This window comes from Panthera onca, chromosome E1, assembly GCF_046562875.1.
Source record: "Panthera onca isolate mPanOnc1 chromosome E1, mPanOnc1 haplotype 2, whole genome shotgun sequence".
NCBI lineage: Eukaryota > Metazoa > Chordata > Mammalia > Carnivora > Felidae > Panthera > Panthera onca.
In genome coordinates, this window is record NC_138352.1 from 19,839,106 (window position 1) to 19,861,768 (window position 22,663).

General features: G+C 51.0%; 1 protein-coding gene across 2 annotated transcripts in view; it reads right to left on the reverse strand.

The window, feature by feature from the left end:
- PIK3R6 (phosphoinositide-3-kinase regulatory subunit 6) overlaps positions 1-18,911 on the reverse strand; it is a 58,834-nt gene extending 39,923 nt beyond the window's left edge. The window contains exons 1-3 of one of the 2 annotated variants that reach the window (XM_060647293.3): positions 17,445-18,911; positions 16,663-16,808; positions 370-477 (exon numbers count right to left, since the gene is read on the reverse strand). In XM_060647293.3, coding sequence (XP_060503276.3) covers positions 370-382 — 13 coding nt within the window. In that variant the 5' untranslated portion in view covers positions 383-477; positions 16,663-16,808; positions 17,445-18,911. Of the gene's footprint in view, positions 1-369; positions 478-16,662; positions 16,855-17,444 lie in introns of those variants that run through there. The other variant, XM_078437764.2, reaches the window with a different exon arrangement.
- Positions 18,912-22,663: the final 3,752 nt, after the last annotated feature.

Consider the following 22,663-nt stretch of genomic DNA (forward strand, 5'->3'; position numbering starts at 1 on the left):
CAGGGGGCCTTTATGAGGACTCCGTGAGTTGATACTTGTCAAGGGCTTTTATCACGACTTGATAGATTGTAACCGCTACCGAGGCGTTTGGTAAATGAACCCAAGCGTCTGGCGATAGATCTTGGCTATTGTCATTCTCCTCCTCAGGGTCCAGCTCAGTGACCTGCAAGGAGCCGGGGCTCGTACAAGGGCGTGGAGGTCCGCTTCTCAAGATCTTCTCGCACTGGGGCGGCTGACATGGGGGTCTGAGATGACAGCCCCAGGGGGGCACTGTCACCTGCCAGGGAGGCCTTCCCCTGCGAGGCAGCCGGACGCACTCGACCCCTCTCTCCCCTCCCCCTCCCCCCCCCCCAACCCGGCCATACTGACCTGAGCTCTCCATGGGAGCCCGGGGTACGTGTGAAGAGGATGTGGTCGTCTCAGCAGCAGAGTGGAAAGTGAGGTGGTTGTTTTTCCGCACAGACGTGGTTCTGCAAACTAAGAGGCAGTTAGCGTAAGTGGTTGAAAGGTTACAGAAAGTGCGTCTGGGGGAATGGAGGGGCTCCTGGGGGACCCAGGCTCCCAGCACGTCGGAGGAAAGGCTACATTTATTTCAGAAATTCCTCTGCAGTGCTGGCTCTGAGCCTGGCACTCTTCTAAACACTGAAAAATGACCAACGTTTAAACATTTGCATTGACCTTAGGAGGTGGGTACTATTTTCTCTCCCTTCTACAGGCAGGGACGTTGAAGCACAGTGAGGTTAAGTAACTATGGAAGGTTTGGGCGCCTGGGTGGCTCAGTTGGTTAATTATCCGACTTCTGCTCAGGTCGCGACCTCACAGTTCATGAGTTTGAGCCCCACATCGGGCCCTCTGCTGTCAGCACAGAGCCCGCTTTGGGTCCTCTGTCTCCCTCTCTCTCTGCCCCTCCCCAGCTAGCACTCTCTTTCTCTCTCTCTCTCTAAAAAAAAAAAAAAAGACTATAGAAGGTCAAATAGCTTTACCAGCTCAGTAAAGGACTGAGCACTGCACTCAGACTATCTGGTTCGAGCCTGTGCCCTCAGTCACGGCCCCCGCCCGCCCCACCGTGACCGCAGTGGGAGACCCCCCCCCCCAAACCCTGCTTCCCAGAGCAACAAACTCCACAACTAAGTGAACTCCACAATAAATGAATGAAAACATACCTGGGAAAGCTAATTTGGAGACACAGAACAATAAGTAAATATTAGGAATGGTAAAGGCCATATATATACAATGAAATAAAATTATAATGCACTCTGAATAATTTTAGCCTACTGATAATCACAGAATGAGTATTAAAACGTGTTCTACCATTGGCAATGTTTAGAAAGAAAACACACATACATATCATATATCATGATGTATATCATATACATATATCATACATGTATATGATGTATACATATATCATATATATATATATATATATATATATATATATATGTAGCAAAACAAAATTCTGAACCCTATATATCACACCTGGTTTTCTAGGAAAATAAAAATGACACAAAAGACTCCAGAAGAATTAGGAAAACTACTTATGTTAGTGATCAGTGAGCAAATAAAGAAAGTTGTCAAAGAACCAGTTCTTAAAAAGTGCTATATGTCTCAGATGGTTCCTCTGATAAGTTCTCTCAAACCAGCAAAGAAAAATGTTATGCTATTACAACTGTTTGAAAGCATAGAGAAAGAAGGAAAGAGTCTCTGAAAAAGCCAAGTTATCCCTGATAACAAAATCTAATAAAGATAGTTTAAAAAGTAGACGAAGCACTCCACACCCACTGGGATAGGTGTTTAGGGGTGCCTGGATGTGGGTGGCTCAGTCGGTTAAGCGTCAGACTTCGGCTCAGGTCATGATCTCGCAGTCCGTGAGTTCGAGCCCCGCGTCGGGCTCTGTGCTGACAGCTCAGAGCCTGGAGCCTGCTTGGGATCCTGTGTCTCCCTCTCTCTCTGCCCTTCCTCCACTCACGCTGTCTCTCAAAAATAAACATTATAAAAAAAGAAAATAACTGATACTATCAAGTGTCAGTAAGGACGTGAAGAAATTAGAGCCCTGATGCACTGCAGGTTGGAATTCAAAATAGTACAGCTGTGGTAGAAAACAGTACAGTGATTCCTCAAAAAGTTAAACACAGATTTACCATACGCCCCACAAATTCCACTTCTAGGTAAATACCCAAAAGAATTGAAAATAGGGATTGTAACAGATACTTGCACACCAATGTTCATAGCAGCATCATTCAAAATAGCCAAAAATTGGATACACTTCAAATGTCCGTCAACAGGTGACCGGGTAAACAAAATGTAGTCTATCCATACAATGGAAAATTATTCAACCTTAAAATATCATCCTTGAAATATCATCCTAGGCGCAATAAGTCAGGCCAAAAGGACAAATATTATATGATTCTGTTTACATGAGGCACCCACAATAGGGAAATCTACAGAGACAGAAAGTGTAACGGAGGTTATTAGGAGCTATGGGGAAGGAGGAACAGGGAATTATTATTCAATGGGTACAGAGTATCTGTTTGGGATGTTGAAAAAGTTCTGGAAATGGACAGTGGTCATTGTACAACATTGTGAATGTACTTAATGACACTGAATTGTACACTTTAAAATGGTTAAAATGGAAAATTTTATGGTATGTATATTTTACTACAACAAACAGATATCAAAAATATAAAATAAATATTGCTAATGAATTCAATGAATTCAAATTATAATGTATTCTGAATAATTCTAACCTAGAAAGGAATATTAAAATGTGATTACATATCGGCAACAATTAGAAAAGATTAAACCTTGGCAATGATTGGAAAAGATAAAAATATCAACTCTTGATGAGGATGTGGAAAAATTTTGCTCTGCCGTAGGGAGTTGGTGAGAATGGAAATTGGTATAGCTTCTCTGGAGGGTAGCTGGCCAATAAGTGTCAAAATTCAAAATGTGCACACTCTTTGCCTAAGCCACTCCACCACTAGGCATTTATCCTAAGGAAATAACTGGGTGAGTGAATAAGGATTGTGTACAACAATGGTCATTGAAACATTGTTTATAAGGGAGAAAAAGAGAAGAAACTTAGAGGCCGGACTACAGAGTATCAATTAAGCAAATTAAAGTAATCTGTGCAATGGAATACAGAGCAGACATAAAAATGATGATGTATATCTACATTTACTTACTTGAAAAGATTCTCAGAAGTATCCATTTAATTTTTTTTCATGTTTATTTATTTATTTTTGAGAGAATCCCAAGCAGGCTCCGAGCCGTCAGCACAGAGCCTGACGCGGGGGCTCAATCTTACAAACCATGAGATCATGACCTGAGTCAAAATCAAGAGTCAGATGCTCCACTGACTGAGCCACCCAGGGGCCCCTGGAAGTATTTGTTTTAAACACCAGGTAACAAAACAGTTAACACATTCCTAACACATTAATTTTAAAAAGAAGACTTCTAAATTTGCTCAGATGTATGGTAAAAAGTCAAGAAAAAGTAAACGTCAAAATATGACATTGGAGGTCCTCGTTCTGGTTAAACACGGAGTAAATACACTCCACTGTAACTCTCGAACTCAATACAAGTAAAAACTCTGAATAGTATGCGTGCGATCGCTATCTGAGGATTCTGAAAGGTAAACGGTAGCAGGCAGAATGGGGAAGAAAACCAGCACTTGAAGCAAGAATGATCTGGCAATGAGTTTCCTGCACTCCCCCCACCCTCCCCATTATACACTGGCCTAGACACAAAGGCATCCTAAAACTCACAAGTGCACACTTAGGGCAGACAGAAAGAGCTGGAAGGAAGCCTCCCTTCCTGCTGTGAGGAGCAAAGAAAGGGTCCCCAAAGGATTGGAGAGATGGGGGAATTTACTTTTTCTTTTGCATTTTGTTCTGCTGTGATAGCCCCCAGGAAATCTTGAAATAGCAGTAGCAGCAGCAGTGAGGGGCATGCAGATACCTAAAATTCTGAAAAAGGGAAATTATTCCCTCTGACTAGAGGAACTATAGTTCCAAGGGCATGGGAAGAATCCTTAATACTTTTATTCCCCCCTCTATCACAGGAACAAAACCCAGAAATAACAAACAGAAGATAAATAATAAAATGGTAGACATGAATAAAAATATATCAATAGTAATATTAGATGTAAATGGTCTAAACACACCAATTAAAAGACAGAGATTATCTGGGGGCGCCTTGGTGGCTCAGTTGGTTAAGTGTTTGACTTCGGTTCAGGTCATGATTTCACGGTTTGTGAGTTCGAGCCCCGTGTCAGGCTCTGTGCTGACAGCTCAGAGCCTGGAGCCTGCTTCAGATTCTGTGTCTCCCTCTCTCTCTGCCCCTCTCCCGTTCACTCTCTGTCTCTCTCTCAAAAAATAAACATTAAAATTTTTTTAAAAATTAAAAAATAAAAGACAGAGATTGTCAGCATTTAAAAAGAAACAGAAAACAGGGGCTCCTGGGTGGCTTAGTCAGTTAAGCCTCCAACTTCAGCTCAGGTCATGATCTCATGGTTCGTGGGTTCGAGCCCCACATCAGGCTCTGTGCTGACAGCTCAGAGACTGGAGTCTACTTTGGATTCTGTGTCTCCCTCTCTTCTCTCTCTGTCTCTCCCTTGCTATCTCTGTCTCAAAAATAAATAAAATAAAGTAAATAATAATAAATAATAAATAAATAAAAATAAAATTAAAAAAAGGAAACAACTCTATGCTGTTTGCAAAGTTCACTTCAAATATAATGTCATAGGTAAGTTAAAAGCAAAAGAATACAAAAAATACTACCTGACTATTAATGAAAAGAACACTGAAGTAGCTGAATTAATATGAGACAAAGTCGATTTCAGAGCAAGGAAAATCATAATGATAAAAGAAACATAATGATAAAAGGGTCAGTTCATGAAGAAGATATAACAATGCTAAATATGTTTGCACCTAAAAACAGGGCTTCAAAATACATAAAGGAAAAACTAATAAAACTAAAGGATAAGTAGGCAAATCCACAATTAGTGGGAGATGTTAACAATCCTTTCTCAGTAATTGATAGCACAAGCACGTGGAAAATCAGGAAGGACACAGAATGAGCAAATAATACTATCAACCAACTGAATATAACCAGCATTTATAGAACAGTATACACAACAATAGCAGAATATGAATTCCTTTCAAGTGCATGTGAAATATTCACCCAGATAGACAATACCCTTGGTCATTAAACAAACCTTAACAACTTGAAAATAATTGAATTATATAAAGTAAGTTTGCTGATCATAATGAAATTAAACTTGAAATCACTAACATGAAGATAACTAGAAAATATCTAAATATTGATATATTAAACAACACATTTCTAAATAACCCATATTCCTCCCCCCCCAAAATATGTGGGACTACTATGCAACTCATTTTAGGAGTCTAGTGCTCTCCTGATATCAGAACCAGACAAAGATAGCACAAGAAATGGAAACAGACCAATATCCTTATAAACATATATGAAGAAAATTCTCAACAAAATATTAGTACACTGAGACTAGCAATATATAAAAAGAATAATAGATAACAACCTGATGGGGTTTGTCCCAGGAAGGCAAGACTGATTCATTATTTGAAAATCAATCAGTGTAATATACTATATTAAAGGTTAAAAAAAGAATAACCATATGCTTCTGTTAATTGATGCAGTAAAAACATTTGACAAATCTTAACATTTATGATGAAAACTTAAGAGTAAATTAGGAATTTAAGGGAACTTCCTTAATCTGACAAAGAGCCTTTAACCAAAAAACCCCACAGCAAACATACGTAATAGTAAAAAAAAAAAAAGTGAATGTTTTCCGTGAAAGGTTAGGAAAAGGCAAGGACACTCTCACCACTTCTATTCGACAAATCAACACAATACTGGAAGTCAGTGTAATAAGACAAAGGAAAAAGAAAAGGAAGTAGAAGAAGGTAGGAAAAGAGGTATACAGATTGGAAAGGAAGAGATAAAACTATTTGCAAACAATACGGCCCTACTCACAGGTAACAGGTGTACAAAGAACACCCCTAAGAATCTACACGGAAATCTCCTAGAACTAATAAGTGAGTTTGCCAGGATCACAGGATATAATGTCAGCATACAACCTCAGGCAATGTATGTATACTAAAAACAATTAGAAACCAAAATGTGAACCACAATGCCATTTAAAATAGCTCCCAAAGGGGCGCCTGGGTGGCTCAGTCGGTTAAGCGTCCGACTTCAGCTCAGGTCACGATCTCGCGGTCCGTGAGTTCGAGCCCCGCGTCGGGCTCTGGGCTGATGGCTCGGAGCCTGGAGCCTGCTTTCGATTCTGTGTCTCCCTTTCTCTCTGCCCCTCCCCCATTCATGCTCTGTCTCTCTCTGTCTCAAAAATAAATAAACGTTAAAAAAAATAAAATAAAATAAAATAAAATAGCTCCCAAAGGAAAAAAAAAAAAAAAAGAGAGAGAGAGAAATACTTAGGTATAAAGCTAACAAAACACAAATAGGATCTGTATGGTGAAAATCACAAAATGCTGAAGAAAGAAATTGAAGAACACTGAAAATAAATACAGACACACACAGTTTATCATGTGGAACATCCAGTAGAGTTGAGATGTCCATTCTCCCCAATTGATTTTTAGATTTAATGTAATTCCAATAAAAATACCATATTTCTTAAAAACAAAATCTTTAATGTTTATTTATTTTTGAAAGAAACAGCGCAAGTGGGGGAGGGGCAGAGAGAGAGGGAGACACAGAATCCAAAGCAGACTCCAGGCTCTGAGCTGTCAGCAGAGAGCCCGACGCGGGGCTCGAACCCACGAACCATGAGATCATGACCCAAGCTGAAACCAAGAGTCAGACGCTCAGCTGACTAAGCCACCTCCACGCCACTCAGCAGATTTCTTTTGTAGATAGAAGATAAGCAGATTCTAAAATTTATAAAGAACTGAACTAGCCAAACAATTTTGAGAAAAAAAAGTTTGAGGACTCATCTCTCTATTTTAAGAAGTACTATAAAGTTATAAGTGAGGGAGTAGACACAGATGGAAGGAACAGAATCGAGCCTCCAGAAATAGACCCACATAAAAAGAGCCAGTTGATTTTTTACAAAGTTGCAAAGCCAAGTCAACGGGGGAAGGCTAAGTCTTTTCTTTTTTTTTTAATTTTTTTTTTCAACGTTTTTTATTTATTTTTGGGACAGAGAGAGACAGAGCATGAACGGGGGAGGGGCAGAGAGAGAGGGAGACACAGAATCGGAAACAGGCTCCAGGCTCCGAGCCATCAGCCCAGAGCCCGACGCGGGGCTCGAACTCACGGACCGCGAGATCGTGACCTGAGCTGAAGTCGGACGCCTAACCGACTGCGCCACCCAGGCGCCCCAAGCTAAGTCTTTTCAACAAATGATCTGGAACAATTGATCATCAATAGGCAAAAAAAAAAAAAAAAAAAAAAAAAAAAAGGGTATCTCAACTTAAATCTCACAACTCAAACCAAGGTAAACTCAAAATGTTTCACAGATCTGAATGTAAAAGGCAAAACTATAAAGGTTCAGAAGAAAACATAGGGAGAAGTCTTTGTACCCTTGGGTTAGAGAGAATTCTGAGATATGATACCAAAAGCATGATCCATAAAGGAAAAAACTGATAAACTGGACTTGGCCAAAATTAAAAACGTTGGCTTTGCGAAAAGGGCCTTTAAGAAAATGAGAAGACAAAGTATACAGTTGGAGAAGATGTTTTCAGATCGCGTATCTGACAAAGAATTTGTATCCAGGATGTATAAAGAACTCTCAAACCTCGACAGTAGGAAAACAAATGATACCCCCGAAAGGGAAAAATATTTAAACAGACAGTTCATCCAAAAAGTTATGGCGATGGCAAGAAAACACAACAAAACAACACAAAAATCATGTTACTAGTCATCAGGGAACGCAGATTAAAACTGGGAGACACGAACATACACCATTGGAATGGCTACAATTTAGTCACAGGCAATACAAAGCGCTGGAGAATAGGGGCGCCCGGGGAGGGGGGGGCTCAGTCGGTTGAGCGTCCAACTTCAGCTCAGGTCATGCTCTCCGGGTCCGTGAGTTCGAGCCCCCCGTCGGGCTCTGTGCTGACAGCTCGGAGCCTGGAGCTGCTTCCGATTCTGTGTCTCCCTCTCTCTCTCTGCCCCTCCCCTGCTCGTGCTCTGTCTTTCTCTCTTTCTCAAAGGTCAATAAACGTTAAATTTTTTTTTTAATTAAAAAAAGACATTCGTTTTGATACACAAGTGCTTTGGATTACAAGCGTGTTTCCAGAACGAGCTATGCTCGCAAACCAAGGTTTTACCGTACTATCGTTGACTTTATTGGTATTACGTAACAGCTGGTGCACAGGAGTGAGCTAACGTACACACACGTTGTGATCCCTAACGAGACAAACGGTCCCCCGTGAGCCCGCCACCCAACTCGGGAAGACCTGCTATCACATTGCCCTGCGCGTAACGCAAAAGCAGGGTAACGACAAAATGGTAAGACTCCTAAAATAATTGCTCCTCTGGCCTGTCCCTTCCTGGGTGCCCGTGTGACCCATCCCTGACTGCTCTGACTTCAGCCTCCTTTGTGGGATAGGTGCCCAAAAGTGCCAAAAACGTCCAGCTCTTTCGTGCCAACGTTTTGATAAAGGCTGGATGTGTCGACCAGTCATGTCGTTCGTTCTTTCTGAAGATGGTCTGTGGCATGTTTTTGTGGGTGACAGGAGACGTCGCAGTCTGAAGGGAATGTGAAATATCAGACCTGAAGATCCAGTCGTGAATCTAAGCGTGTGGCTGATCCCGGGGTGCCTGCAGTCTGGGGAGGGGGTGGCGGAGCTGGGGTGGCCTGAGGCGCTGCCCGGTGGGGGACGGGGCGGACCCTGCCCCCAAAGCCACTGATGCAGGGAAGCCGAGGGAGGCTTCCCAAGTGGGACCCGGGGAGCTGGATTCCCAGGTCGCCCTCTGGTAGTGGTGAAAACTGACCATGATGACCTCTGCCCCAACCCACCGGGTCCAAGCTACCGTCACCGCTTGCTGAGATTGTGGCCATGCCCCCCAAAAGTCCCCGTGCTTCCCCGCTGTCCCCTACAACCCAGTCCTTGACTGAAGCCCTCCAGTGGCATCTCTTAGATCTTAGAACACCCCACACTCCTCGCCCTGCCTAAATCTGGCCTCATCTGGCCCCCGTGCACCTCTCCACCTTTATCTCTCCCCCCTCTCCCTCTGGCTTACCCGGCTCTCACTTCGTGGCTCATTAGGTTCCTCGCACCTGCCAGACCCAGGCCTACCTCAGGGCCTTTGCACACCTCTGCCTAGAACGCCTTTCCCCACAGCTAGGTACTTCTCAATATTCAGGTCTCCCTAAAAAAAATTTTTTTTTAACATTTATTCACTTTTGAGAGACAGAGCGTGAGCGGGGGAGGGCAGAGAGAGAGAGGGAGACACAGAATCCGAAGCAAGGCTCCAGGCTCCGAGCCGTCAGCACGGAGCCCGACGCGGGGCTCGACCCCACGAACCGTGAGATCGTGACCTGAGCTGAAATCAGACGCTCAACCGACGGAGCCCCCCAGGCGCCCCTAGATCTCATTTTAAATGTCACCTCCTTAGAGAGGGAGGTCGCTCTATCTAAACTAAACTCCTCTCCCCTCCCCAGGCAATACTCCAGCACGCTCTCATTTCATTCACAGCATTTATCGGTATCAGGCGTCTTCCCATGTAATGATTAATTTTCTCGGCTACTCGTTGGAATGTGCCGCCGTATCTATCCCCTGCCGCAGGCCCAGCACCTCCGGGCCGTGCTGGCACCCGGGAGACAAGGCATCAATATTTTGGAGAGCAAAGGTGAGGTATCGTGCCAAAAGTCACATGGCTAATGAATGATGAAACCAGGACTAGAGCCGAGATCTCAGCTGGGGGTGTGAGGTCACGGGCCACCCCCCCCTTACACTCTCCACCCCTTCCCCCCCACCCCCACCCCTCGCAGGACACCTGCTGCCCCAGGGAAGATAGAATGAACACACAGACAAGCTTCTGTCCAGGTGGCGTCAGCGGGGAAGGAATACTGGGCAGCCTGGAAGGAAAAGACATCCCAGAGATAGAGACGAAAAGGGGGTATGTGTGTCTCAGGACTCACGGTGCGAAGCCGGGGCTATTCTGGGCTGACTTTTAATGGAAAATGAACTTGGAAGAAGCGTGACCAATGGGTGCCAGAAAACCGCCTTACCCATTTTCCTATTCGCTCATTTGCTGACTCATTCACCACACATTTATTTGGGACTTATATGTCCTCCTGCAGGCGCTGGAGAGGCTTTGTGCCTCTGTAATGGATTTCCTGTCCTTTGGGGGCTGTTGACCATAGTGGGGGGGGGGGGGAGCCCTCAGGGGACAGGCAACCAGACAGGAAATGGAAATATGCAGAACCCGGGTCATTCTCAAAATGCATCAACATCGCCTTTGTCTCCACTTGGGCCGACATGCATTTCCTAGGGAATGAGGCTTGCCCCTTTTAGCCCCCAAACATGCCTCTGAAGGTTTTCTAGATGCATCTCACGGGAGCTCATTGCATATGGTCACACGGTGGAGATTTCGGGAGCTATCGGCGGACGACAGAAGCCTCCACCCCGTCCTGAATGGCTCATACTTTCTGACTCCTCAGATATGATGCTGTCTCAGCACTGGGGGCTGTTCTTTGCTCCTAGTGGGTGAGTGGGGGCTGTTATCCCGCCCACCAGCCCACTGGGCTTTGGGTAATTTACCCCGCCCAGGGAGGGCGAGCGTTTCCAATTCATCTTTAATTTTTTTAGTGTTTATTTATTTTTGAGAGAGAGACAGACAGCGTGCTAAGGGGTGTGTGGGGGGCACAGAGAGAGTGGGAGACACAGAATCCGAAGCAGGCTCCAGGCTCTGAGCTGTCAGCACAGAGCCCGACGTGGGGCTTGAACCCACCAACTGTGAGATCATGCCCTGAGCCAAAGTCGGACGCTTAACCGACAGAGCCACCCAGGTGCCCCAATGATGTTTCTTTCGAATTCCCAGCAAAGGGTCCCCTGTGTTGGCAGCAACCTGTCCCAGCCCTCTGCACCCTTCCAGAAGGCTGGGACACCACACATAAGCACAGGCGATGGTTTTGGAGGTAAAACACAAAAACAAAGCCTGAGAAACAGATCTAGGAACAGAGAGTGAAGCTTCCAACCACAGACATGGAACCTCCATTTGGGCTGCTCAGAGGCCCTCTTGGCTGTCTTCCTAGTTCCTGGCAGGGTCTGGAGTGATGGCATTGCTGAGCAAATCAAGGAGCATCTATGGAACACCCACGTGTCCTGCCCAGGCAACAGCAATTGGACAAGGGCCGGGGAGTTCAGAGATGAAGGAAGGAGACGAGGTCCTTGCCCATCAGACCGTGGGGCCCCGCCACTCTGTGACTTCTTAAGGACAGCAGTGTGGCCCTGGCCACCACACTCCTGGCCCACCACCAGCACACTGACGCCCTCACGGACCCATATTCACAACACGCCTGACAACGAACCCATTTCACAGATTCGCACTGGGGCCCTGGAGGCATGCCCTGCCTACTATATCAATACAATTCACCTTTCAATTAAAAACCACGCTGATGGTAAATCCAAAAGGTACAAACCGCTCTCCAGTGAAAAACAAACATCCTCACTCCTCCTCTGGGCCACCGGCTCCTCTCACCCGCTCCCCAGGAGAAACCATAGCTCTAGAAAATTTGCATCTGTGGCCAACTTTTTCAAAAAAAGGCTGTATTTCACATAAAAATCGAGACTCTCAGCTTTACATAGAGGCAGAGCCCAAGCGGGAGAGGGGCAGAGAGAGGGAGACTCAGAATCCGAAGCAGGCTCCAGGCCCTGAGGCGTCAGCACAGAGCCCGACGCGGGGCTTGAGCCCACGAACCATGCAATCGTGACCTGAGCCGAGGTCGGACGCTTAACCGACGGAGCCACCCAGGCACCCCTTGAGATGCCCAGCTTTTACGTAAAAGGAATAACTTGGAGATCTGGCCACAGCCAGCCCACAGTTCTTCAGGGCAGCTACTCATGGGTGTCAAATGGCTGCTGTCCCCGTGCAGAGGGCCAGGGCCCTCCCCCCACCCCCTCCGCCGTGCCCGTGAGGTTGTCTGGGGCATCATTCGTGCCCCTGCCTGGCCCCTGGAGGTGGGCAGTGAGCAATCCCCCAGCTTTCCTGTGGCTCCAGTCCTAACGCTCCAAGAGGAGTTATTACGTGAGCTGGGCACCGGGGTTGCCCACAGTGCCCCTGTGAGTCAGTCAACAAACATCCACGGTGCCAAGCACCATACATTACATCCTGTTTCCTTTAGTGCTGGGTCCCCTTTACCTGACGCTGCTTCTACCAATAGGAAGCCCTTGCTAAATATCCTTGAATGACAGACCATCAAGGCACTCGTAGGACAGTGTCACCGTCCCCAACCTCTCTCAGGCTAGGGAGCAGAGACTAGTCTGTGGGGACCGGCTGGTTGGACAAGGGTACAGGAAATGAAGATGATGCTTAGGATGCTGGCCAAAGAGACCCAGGCTCAGCACCCTGAAACCAGTGGGAAGGGGGACCCAGGCTCAGCGCCCTGAAACCAGTGGGAGGGGGGACCCAGGCTCAGCGCCCTGAAACCAGTGGGAGGGGGGACCCAGGCTCAGCGCCCCGAAACCAGTGGGAGGGGGGACCCAGGCTCAGCGCCCCGAAACCAGTGGGAGGGGGGACCCAGGCTCAGCGCCCCGAAACCAGTGGGAGGGGGGACCCAGGCTCAGCGCCCTGAAACCAGTGGGAGGGGGGACCCAGGCTCAGCGCCCTGAAACCAGTGGGAGGGGGGACCCAGGCTCAGCGCCCTGAAACCAGTGGGAGGGGGGACCCAGGCTCAGCGCCCTGAAACCAGTGGGAAGGGGGACCCAGGCTCAGTGCCCTGAAACCAGTGGGAGGGGGGACCCAGGCTCAGCGCCCTGAAACCAGTGGGAAGGGGGACCCAGGCTCAGCGCCCTGAAACCAGTCAGGAAGATTCCCAGCAGCTGGCGTGGGCAGCATGGAAAGCGGCCGAGGGGTGGATCCCAACCACCTGGGAGGAGCCTCCCCACCCCATCCCTGCAGGCCCTCTCACCCTGCCCTGCACACAGCGTTCATTCATTTCATTCATTATTTCTTTTGCTCCGTCGTTATGGAGATCAGCAGCGTGCCAGATACCGTCCTACAGACACAAGGTAAGAAAGCCAGGCCTTCAACGGGAGACCCAATAAACGGGTGCATTCATTTGGTCACTCATTCATTCGTTCATCCCCTTCTGTACATTAGACCCAGTTCCAGGTCCTGGGGATTTGGCAATAATTTAAGATAGACAAAAACACCTGCTGTCATAAAGGCTACAATCTAATGGGCGTGCAGGGAGTGTGCAGGGGGACACCCAGGAAACTCGCAAACTAAGCTGTATATTAGCTGATGGCCACTGCTGTGAGGATAAGGCCGGGAAGAGGGGGGGATGTGCGGTTCCAGAGCTGGGGGGGACTGATTTCTACAAGGTTGATCGGAGAGGTCTCACTGAGGAGGTGACTTCTGGGTAGAAGAAACCTGGGTGCGGGGAGGGGGGAGGATGGATGGGAGCGAGTGGGGCCATATCTGCCCAAGACAGGGTCCAGGTGAAGGGATAAGCCAGGCCAGGTGCCGAGGTGCAGGGACAGTGTGGCCACAGCGTGGCGGGAAGGGGACGGCGGGAGGGGGCTGGGAGGCAATCCTTCACGGGCGTGTTTTTGTGCACACGCCTTGTGAGCCTTTGTGCCGGGTCATCCGAGAAGGTACGTATCGTGCACAGCCTGGGAGGACCGTGGCAGTGTCTCCCTGCTGGGGACACGGAGCAGATTTACTTGCCGTCCAGCACAGTAGCAGCAATGTCCCCTTTCCGGGCAGAACTGGCACTTTGCCTGCTGCCCGCTGTGAAAGCCGGGGTTCCCTAAGGTCAGGGCTCCTTGGCTGATGGTGCACAGCACCCCCTTCCATGCTGCCCCCCTGGGACTTGGGGGACGAGGGGGACCCATCAACCTGACGCTCATGTGCTTGTGGGGCCACAAGTAATCGAGGCCTTCGCCTCAGACCCCAGAGTCTCCCATTTCCTGCTGGTGACAGCACGACAGGCTGACTTAAACAGTTACGAGGAGGGTGAAATCTTGGACGCTTCACGGGGCTCGGCGACGTAGGGACAAGATCAGAGGCAAAGAAGGAATGAATGGGTGAATGGATGAATGGATGAATGAATGAATGAATGAATGAACGAATGGCGTGGGATTCAGAGCGTACTCGTCCTTAAACGTAGAACTTCAGCAATAAACCGTCCCCAGGCCAGGTGCAGACACACAGCTGGTCACTACCATGGGGTAAAAACACGTCTGGGGACCAACCACAGAACCGCAGAGGTGGCCACAGGGATGTCAGCGGGACCCTGTTTCCTGCCGCTGTTACTGCTCGAGACTGGTGCCAGGCAAGCAGGGGGAGACTTCCAGGAACAGGCCCGGCTGGGGGGTCAGTGTTCCCAGCAGTGAAGATCCCGGCTGCTGACCTGCCTACCCCTGCGCCCCAACCCCGCCCTGCGGGCTCCTCGTCCAGACCATTTGCACAGAACCCTCCATCCAGCCCTCCCTACGGCCATCCCTTCGGGCTTAAAGGCCAAGAACAAAGACAGAGTTTCCGAAGGTCGCAGCTCTGCCCCCACCTGTCGTCAGCCCCCCCCCCCCCCCAACTCTGGCACAGGGACAAGCGACCCCCTCCCTCTGCCACTGACCCACTTCCCCCTCCTCCTGCCGGCGCTGACTCACAAACCCCTGAGTTTTGGGGGCAGATGCTATTTCCAGTGTTCTGACCTTTTCTATCCAAGGAGACAGTCACACTTGCCCGGCTCTTTGGTTTAGAGCATGTGATTCGTGGGCTCCCAGTAGGAATGCCGAGCTCTGAGGGGACCCCTCGACCCTCAACCCTCATCCTACGAGGCCCACTCGGGCTGTCCAGGTTCCCGAGGCGCCGGGGACATGGGGGCCCTGCGCTCTGCTGTTCCCTGGGGATGGGGCAGGCCTGCTTCCCTTGCTGTGTCTGCCACTGGCCGGGGAGGAAACACCTGGATGTGAGAGAGACAGTCTGGAGGAGGCGGGGAGGAGAGCATTGTTCTGGCGGGGGCGGGGCAGGGAGCCCGGGAGGAGTCTGACGGGGCGTGGGTGTAGACCAGGAAACCCCTGGGGACCAGATTCACGCCCACCATGTCGGCCAAGAAGCAGGTCCTGGTGAGGGGCTATGTGGCAGTGTGGCCGGGCTGGTGGCACTTGGTGCCAGACTGCCTGGATCCCAGTCCTCTCTCTGGCTGTCACAACTTGGGCTGCCTGCTTAGAACCTTTGTGCCTCAGTTTCCCTGTCTTTAGAGGAGAGCTAGGCATAGCACCTGCCTCGTCGGATTACTGCAAGGACAAAATGAGATGATCCTCGGGGCGCCCGGGGGGCTCGGTCGGTGGAGCATCCGACTCTTGGTTTCGGCTCAGGTCATGATCTCGCGGTTCGTGAGTTCAAGCCCCGCGGAGGGCTCTGGGCTGACAGCTCAGAGCCTGGAGCCTGCTTCACATTCTGCGTCTCCCTCTCTCTCTGCCCCTTCCCTGCTCATGCTGTGTCTCTCTCTCTCTCAAAATAAATAAATAAACATTTAAAAACTGACCCTCTATGAACTCTTCTCTTCAGCAGCCAAATGGACTCACCAGCTGTGTTTCCCCGTAAAACCCCCTGCTTTGCACCTGCTCTCCTGCTATGGGTTTGCACACTTTGTTCTCAAACGGGATGCCTGCTGCCTCACCTCTGCACACAGACCCTCCCTGGCCCTCAGGGCTCGGGTGCGGCCTCCTGTAAAGCCCCCTGGAGCCCCTGCCCCGAGGTCACCTGCGTACGTGCCTCCATTTGCCTCGGGACCTTGCGCACTTTGCTTTCTGTTGGTCACTTACTTGTGCTGCGTCTTAAGACCCCACCAGCTGGCCAACTTCTTGAGCACCGGGACCTGGCCTTGCTCGGCCTCTGGCCCCGACTGCACAGCTAGAAGGCGCTCGATCGTGCGTGTGGACAGAAGCAACCGGACCAGCATGATCGTCACCTGGCTCCCCAGGAGGGACAGACACATGATGTCCCAGAAGGGGTGTAGACGGGACCAGAAGGCCGACTCGGGGCCCAGTGCCTTGCTCACCTGCCCTGTTGTCTTTGGCAAGACGCCGCATCTCTCTGAGCTATAAAACGGGCATGAAAATACGTATCCGGCCCACCTCTGACGGCACACGAGAATCTGGTGGGACGATGCATGTGCTTTCCTGCCCTGGGCGTGTGTAACGAGTTATAATATTGATACTTACAGGATCCAGAGAAGAAAGGAGGGGTCCCCTCGCCGGGTCCTGGGTGAAAGGATCTTAACTTGGGAGAGTGATCCTGGGGGCCACCGCCTCTGGTAAGCCTTCTCAGCAAGGCTGGGCCTCACGTACAGAAGAGCCAGGGGCGTCTCGGCCCCTCCAGGGCTCCCTGCCTTCCTCCTCCTTCCTTCTGGCCCCTCCACCTGCTCTGCCCGGATCTGCCTCTCCCGGCTTCCTCCCTGGACACCTTACCCCAGCCAGCACCTACCTTAGCTCGGCTGGAGCTCGGTTCCCTAAGTCTTTCTGCCGACTGGCTCCCCCCCCGTCTGTGCAGGGAGGCTGCCGGCCCCAGAGAACCCGATGGCTCAGAGGGGCTCCAACGGGTGTCTCTGGTCCCCGCTGCAGCCTACAGATCTGCAGAGAAAGGCCCAGTGTGGCACAGGCCCGACTCTGTCCCTCCTCTTCCTTCCCCTTCCCCGTGGCCCTCAAAGCTCCTCCCAGAACACATCCTGCTGCGAGGCTGCTTTCTGCAGAAGCTTTGTGGTCCCTCGCGGTCACTGGAGGCTCTTCCTTTCGATGGGGCAGGAGGGGAAGCCTCCATAGAGTCCCCCTGTGGTGCTGACTGGGCTGTGATGCCGGGGACCCTGAGCTCCCTCCAGAGCTCCATACACGCCAGCTGCCATCGACGCCCGGAGGACTGGCAGCCAGAGGGCCACCTAACACTTTCAGTTCAAGGTGCATGAACTGAGCCTTCCTCCCCCGCCCCCACCAAGCCCACCTGTCTGCTCCTCACCTCAGAATCAGAAACTTGGGGGGGGGGCATCCTCAACGCCTCCCTCTCTCTCCCCTGTTCCATCTAAATGCAACCAAGTCCCACGTCATAAACTGTCCCCTTTTCCCGCCCCCACGACTGCCACCATCGCCCTCCTCCCGAGTGACCGTAGAAGCCTGATCCACAACCGCATCACAGCCAAGAGCCCCTCTCTGATGCTGAAACACAAATCGGATCACATTACGCCCGCAGTACAGCCTTCAATGGCTCCCTGTTACCTTTAGGAGAAAGGCCAGACTCCACCTCGCGATTTGCACGGCTCCTCTTGACCCGGTGGCTCCTTGATCCCCAAGCCCAGGCTGTGACCCCTCCCAGGAGTCCTGATCGCTGGCAGTTCTGTGATGGTCCAGGTGGCCCCTGGGCTCCAGGCCTGCACGTGTGCTGTGGGCTCCCCTTCTGTCCTCCTCCTGGCTCCAGCAGAGAAGAGGAAAAACGTACGTCAGAGAGGAAGGAGGAAAGTGGGGTGCCTGGCAGCTGGGAAAGGAGACGGGGTCCAGGACATGGTGGTCAGCGGTGTCAAAGACTGCGGAGAGGACGCGGATGAAGGGAGCGACAAAAGCAGCTGCTGGCCTGGGCACTTAGGAGAGAGCAGCGTGGGGGAGCGGATCACCTCCAAGGTGTGGACTTGTTGGCTGGCCCGTCGTAGTCTTTCTTTTTCTCACAATTTGAAGCCAAGCAGTATTTTGGGACATCCACACATTTCTAGACCTTCGAAAAGCTCACAGATGCTCTGCTATCATCTGGTTTGGCCTAATGGTAAATGTCTCTGGAGAGAGACAGATCGCAGACAGCATGGCCTGAACGCCTGGATCCAGCCGTGCCTGCAACCCTCATGCCTAGAGCTACTGCTGATTGTTGGACTATGCGATCCAATAAATTCTCCCTCCTCTCCTTTTTGAGTAAGACTGTTCGACCTGGATTCTGTTACTCGGGTTCCTCCTTTGCGGCCAAAGAAGTCACTGATATTTTTTCTGCAAGGGTTTGCATGGCCTCTGCTCCATCACCCTAACTTTGCAGAAGAGCGCATTTGAAAAACAACAGCAACACCAAAAAAGAGCCCAGACGTTTCGATCATCTACTCCACGACTCAATCTTCCTGCCCTGTCTATTGTTTTTCTGCACCCCCTCTTGTGACTGGAGTGATAGTCTATCTCCTATCTTTGTATTTGAGTTCTTAGGTCATGTGTCTGCCCCATCTGTCTACCCTTCCCCCACAAGTTCTGGGGAAGCAGAGGCTAGGTCTTATGCATTATCCTACCCATCACGGGATAAGAGAGTGTGAAGAGAATGTTTGGCTCATTGAATACAACAAATGGATGGATGGATGGATGGATGGATGGATGGATGGATAGATGGATGAGTGGATGGATGTTGGATGGGGGATGCATAAGGGAAATGGGTAAGTCCAGGACAGGATAAAGGACCAGGGACTCTGCCCCTGCAGGTCTGGTATTCAGCAGCAGCCAGGCAGTGTGGTGGCCACAGTGGGCAGCCTCCTCGCCTTATCAGCTTTGGCTTAACTGAATCGGAAATCACAAGTCGACGTTGTGGCTGGCTGCACCCTCCTCTTTCAACAGCTGCTGTCTCGGCAGCCACCCTGGGTGTGGCAGCCACGGGTTGCTTGGTGACCGTGGACGGCTCCAGAGCTGTCCCCTGCAAGGATGGGCTGAGGCTTCTTCATGGGTCATGGACATCCAGGAACAGGAAAGAAGGAAGAGAAGGGAGAGACGAAAGACTGAGGGTTGCTAGCTGCCCCCTGAACCATCCATCCCCAAGGCAGGGGCGGGGTGGGAGGGGACTGCCCCTTTGATCCCAGGGATGCCTTGCCTCTTAGGGGGGGGATTCTGCTTTCCAGGTGCTGAGGCCAGGCTTCCCATCTGCACCAATGTCCCCGGAAGAGCCCTTCCAGTCCCTTCTGTCCAGGCAAACACTTCCTGTTATTTTCCCACCCATTACTAAGCAGCCAAGACTTTTACACAAATTAAAATTTTAACCCGTAAACAAATTCAGAGCAATCCTCCTGACACTGTGGCAGCAGAGGCACCGGCCCCGGGATCAGGGCGCCCTGGAGGACCAAGGGTATTGGAGTCAGGTGAGATCATTGGCTTCGGACGCAAGAAGCCCAGGTCACTGGTGCCCTCGCCCCACCTTCCGGGGGAATGGTCTCGGGAGCCTCCGGCAGCAAATGCAGAATTCACCCATCTTGCCCTTTTCTTTCTTTTTTTAAATTTTTTTAACGTTTATTTATTTTTGAGACAGAGAGAGCCAGAGCATGAACGGGGGAGGGGCAGAGAGAGAGGGAGACACAGAATCCGAAGCAGGCTCCAGGCTCTGAGCTGTCAGCACAGAGCCCGACGCGGGGCTTGAACTCACGGACCGTGAGATCATGACCTGAGCTGAAGTCGGATGCTTAACCGACTGAGCCACCCAGGCGCCCCAACATCTTGCCCTTTTCTAAGGAATCCACCCACAGAAAATCCTAATGAGCGAAGTAAATCTCACTGAGGATCACAGGGGCGGGGTGGGGGGAGATAGGAGAGGCATGTACGTTACACGTCTCTTAGCAAACGATTGAAAAAACCTCTGTGGATATTTCTGTCGTCCAGACACCCTTTGTCCACACCAAGCCGCCGGACTGGTGGGCCGGGGTGGGATCAGAAGGGCTCTTCTGCTTTCTCCTCTCTCCCCAAGTGACTCTGAGTCAGAGTCATGCATTGCTGGTTTCTCCGGCCCAGACTTTTTCCACAAAGGGAAGTCCTCTCAGGATCCTATTCGGAGAGGGGTGTCTGGGTGGCTCAGCTGGTTAAGCGTCCGGCTCTTGATTTCGGCTCAGGTCGTGATCTCACGGTTTGTGGGTTTGAGCCCTGCATCAGGCTCTGTGCGCGCTCTCTCTCTCTCTCTCTCTCTCTCTCTCTCTCTTTCCGCCTCCCCCATCCCCCCGACTCGTGCTTTCTCTCAAAAATAGATAAACATTAAAAAAAAAAAAAAAAAAGGAAGTGCTTTCAGAGCACTTCCAACCCCACGTGTTTTACAAACACATCTAACCTCACGTATACAGCCACTTCAGGAGCTAGCGCGATTCAGGAGAGAGCTCACCTAAGTGGTCGGGAGGGCGCTTGAGCCAGGGGGAGCCCAGTCCAGCTCCAGGGAGCACTGTGGGCCGAGTCAACTGGAAGCCTGGCCCACGGTCCTCGCCTTCCATCCCTCCTCAAGGAAGACCCAGGCATCGGCGTGGCTGGTACCCACTTGACGGGCACCTCTGCTTCTAGTGGATTCCCTCCAGCCCTCACGGCCACAGCCCCGGGAAACAGGGACTGCGGGACGACCTCGTGCTCTGAAGGAGTGGTCCGCCGAGCCTGGTCCCTGAACCAGCAGCATCGGTATCCCCTGGGAGCTTGTGAGCACCTGGTAGCATCTGCTGTGGGTGCAGAGAGGGAGGAAGAATCAGGAAGAATCAGGGGGAGTTAGGATAGTGGGGGGACGGTTAGTAGAAAAAGAGCTCCGGCCCCCCCCCCCCTTCCCAGTATCCTTTCCCTCTCCACCCGGTGATAATCGCTGTTGAAGGCCTGGGGTGATTGCACAAACCGATTTTCCACTGGCTTTGTTTACTTGGAGATCATGAGAGGTGTGGACCCAAGGATCAGCCGCTTTCTTTTCTTAAATTTAAGTGTCTGTATTTTCTGGCCCCAGTAACATATTGACATGGGTCAACATTCAGAGAAAAACCTGCCCACTCCCTCTCGGGAAAGCCATTTGGGGAAGAAAACTTCCCTCCCCAGGATTCTCTTGGCAGGTGCACCGGTCGCCCCTCCCAGACTCCTCTGCGGCGGGGGGAGGGGCAGGGAGACCCTGCCGTGGGGGCGGGGCCTGCTCTCCACGCTCCTCCCCTCCCCTGTTCTCCGGTGGGGGCTGGAGGAGCCTAGCTGGGGAGCAGGTCTGCAAGCTCCCCGGAACGTGAGGGGGGCGGCGTGGAGCCTCTTGAATGGATGAGATACTTAGCACAGTCGCCGTGTCTTCTCGCAAAAGAATTCCCACTAGGAACGGGGACTGGCTGGCAGGTCGAGAAAGCTGGGGGCGTCAAGAAGGCTGGGGGTGACCAGGATCGTTGAGAAAACTCGAAGACTCCCTTCATTACTCATGCAAACTGCCTGGCACCCACGGGCGCACCCGTACTCGCACCCGGGCGCACAGATACACCCCAACATGGGGACCTGGCTGGGCTCTGTTGTAACATTGCTGTAGCTGCACGGGCCCCTTCTCCTGCCTGGGTCTCAGTTTCCTCCTCTGTAACCGAGGGATTGCAGCGCGCATTTGCAAGGTCCTTGCCAGCTTCCTCACCGCCCCTCCGCCCCCCAACGACCCCCCAACAATCCTGGTGGGGTAGGGCTGCTCCCTCCTCTCCCTCCCCTCCCAACTCTCCCTCTCCAGAGGTCTCTGAGGACCCCCTTGAGACAGCCCTTTGGCCTGGAGTGCATTCACATAAGGCCTCCCTTCTGACTGCCTCCCCCTCCCTGAGCAGGGGAAGGCACAGACTGGCCCGGGGCCCCGCCCACCTGCTCAGACCTCAGCTTCCCTCTCCTGCTCCCCCACCCCACCCACCCCTATTGGGGGGGGGGGGTGGTGGTGGTGCCTGCAGACCGTGGCTTCCATGTTGAAAGCGCCAGAGCTCCTCCAAAATTCCATTACAATGAAGCCAACCCTCTGGGATATCTGCCTAAACTTAATTTTTCTGGGCCTCAGACATGAGTGGCTTGGGGGAGTAGCATAGCTTAGCGGTTAAGAGCAGGGACTCTGGGGCCCGTGGACGTGGGCTTGAAGCCTGGCTTCCCCTTTCCCGGGTCTCTGTGACCTTGGGCAAGTTCCTTAACTTCTCTGTCTCAGTTTCTTCCTCTGTAAAATGGATATAATAGTACCCGCCTCATGGAGCTGTTGGGAGACAGAAGCTTGGTAACAGAAGCATGTAGGGGTGCCTGAGTGGCTCAATCCGTTAAGCGTCTGCCTTTCGGCTCAGGTCATGATCTCGCAGTTTGGGAGTTTGAGCCCCGCGTCTGGCTCTGTGCTGACAGCTCGGAGCCTGGAGCCTGCTTCAGATTCTGTCTCTCTCTCTCTCTCTGCCCCTCCCCCACTTGCTCTCTCTCTCTCCCCCTTAAAAATAAATATTAAAAAAATATTTAAAAAAAAAAGTGTTTGCTGATACCTCCCTTTGTGCTCACTTGACATCCAGTGGCGATTTCCGGGCCAGATTGCAATGACCACGAGGCTGGGCCTTCCTGCCCTAAATTTCTGCGAGTCCCCTGAACAGGCACTGTTTCTTCCCACTCGCCCTGTGCCAGAGGCACACGTGTGGTCACAGTCGCCTTTCCAGGGACCACACACTCAGGGCTGCTGGGTGTTATGGACTGAATGTTTGTGTCCACCCAAAATTCGTGTGTTGACC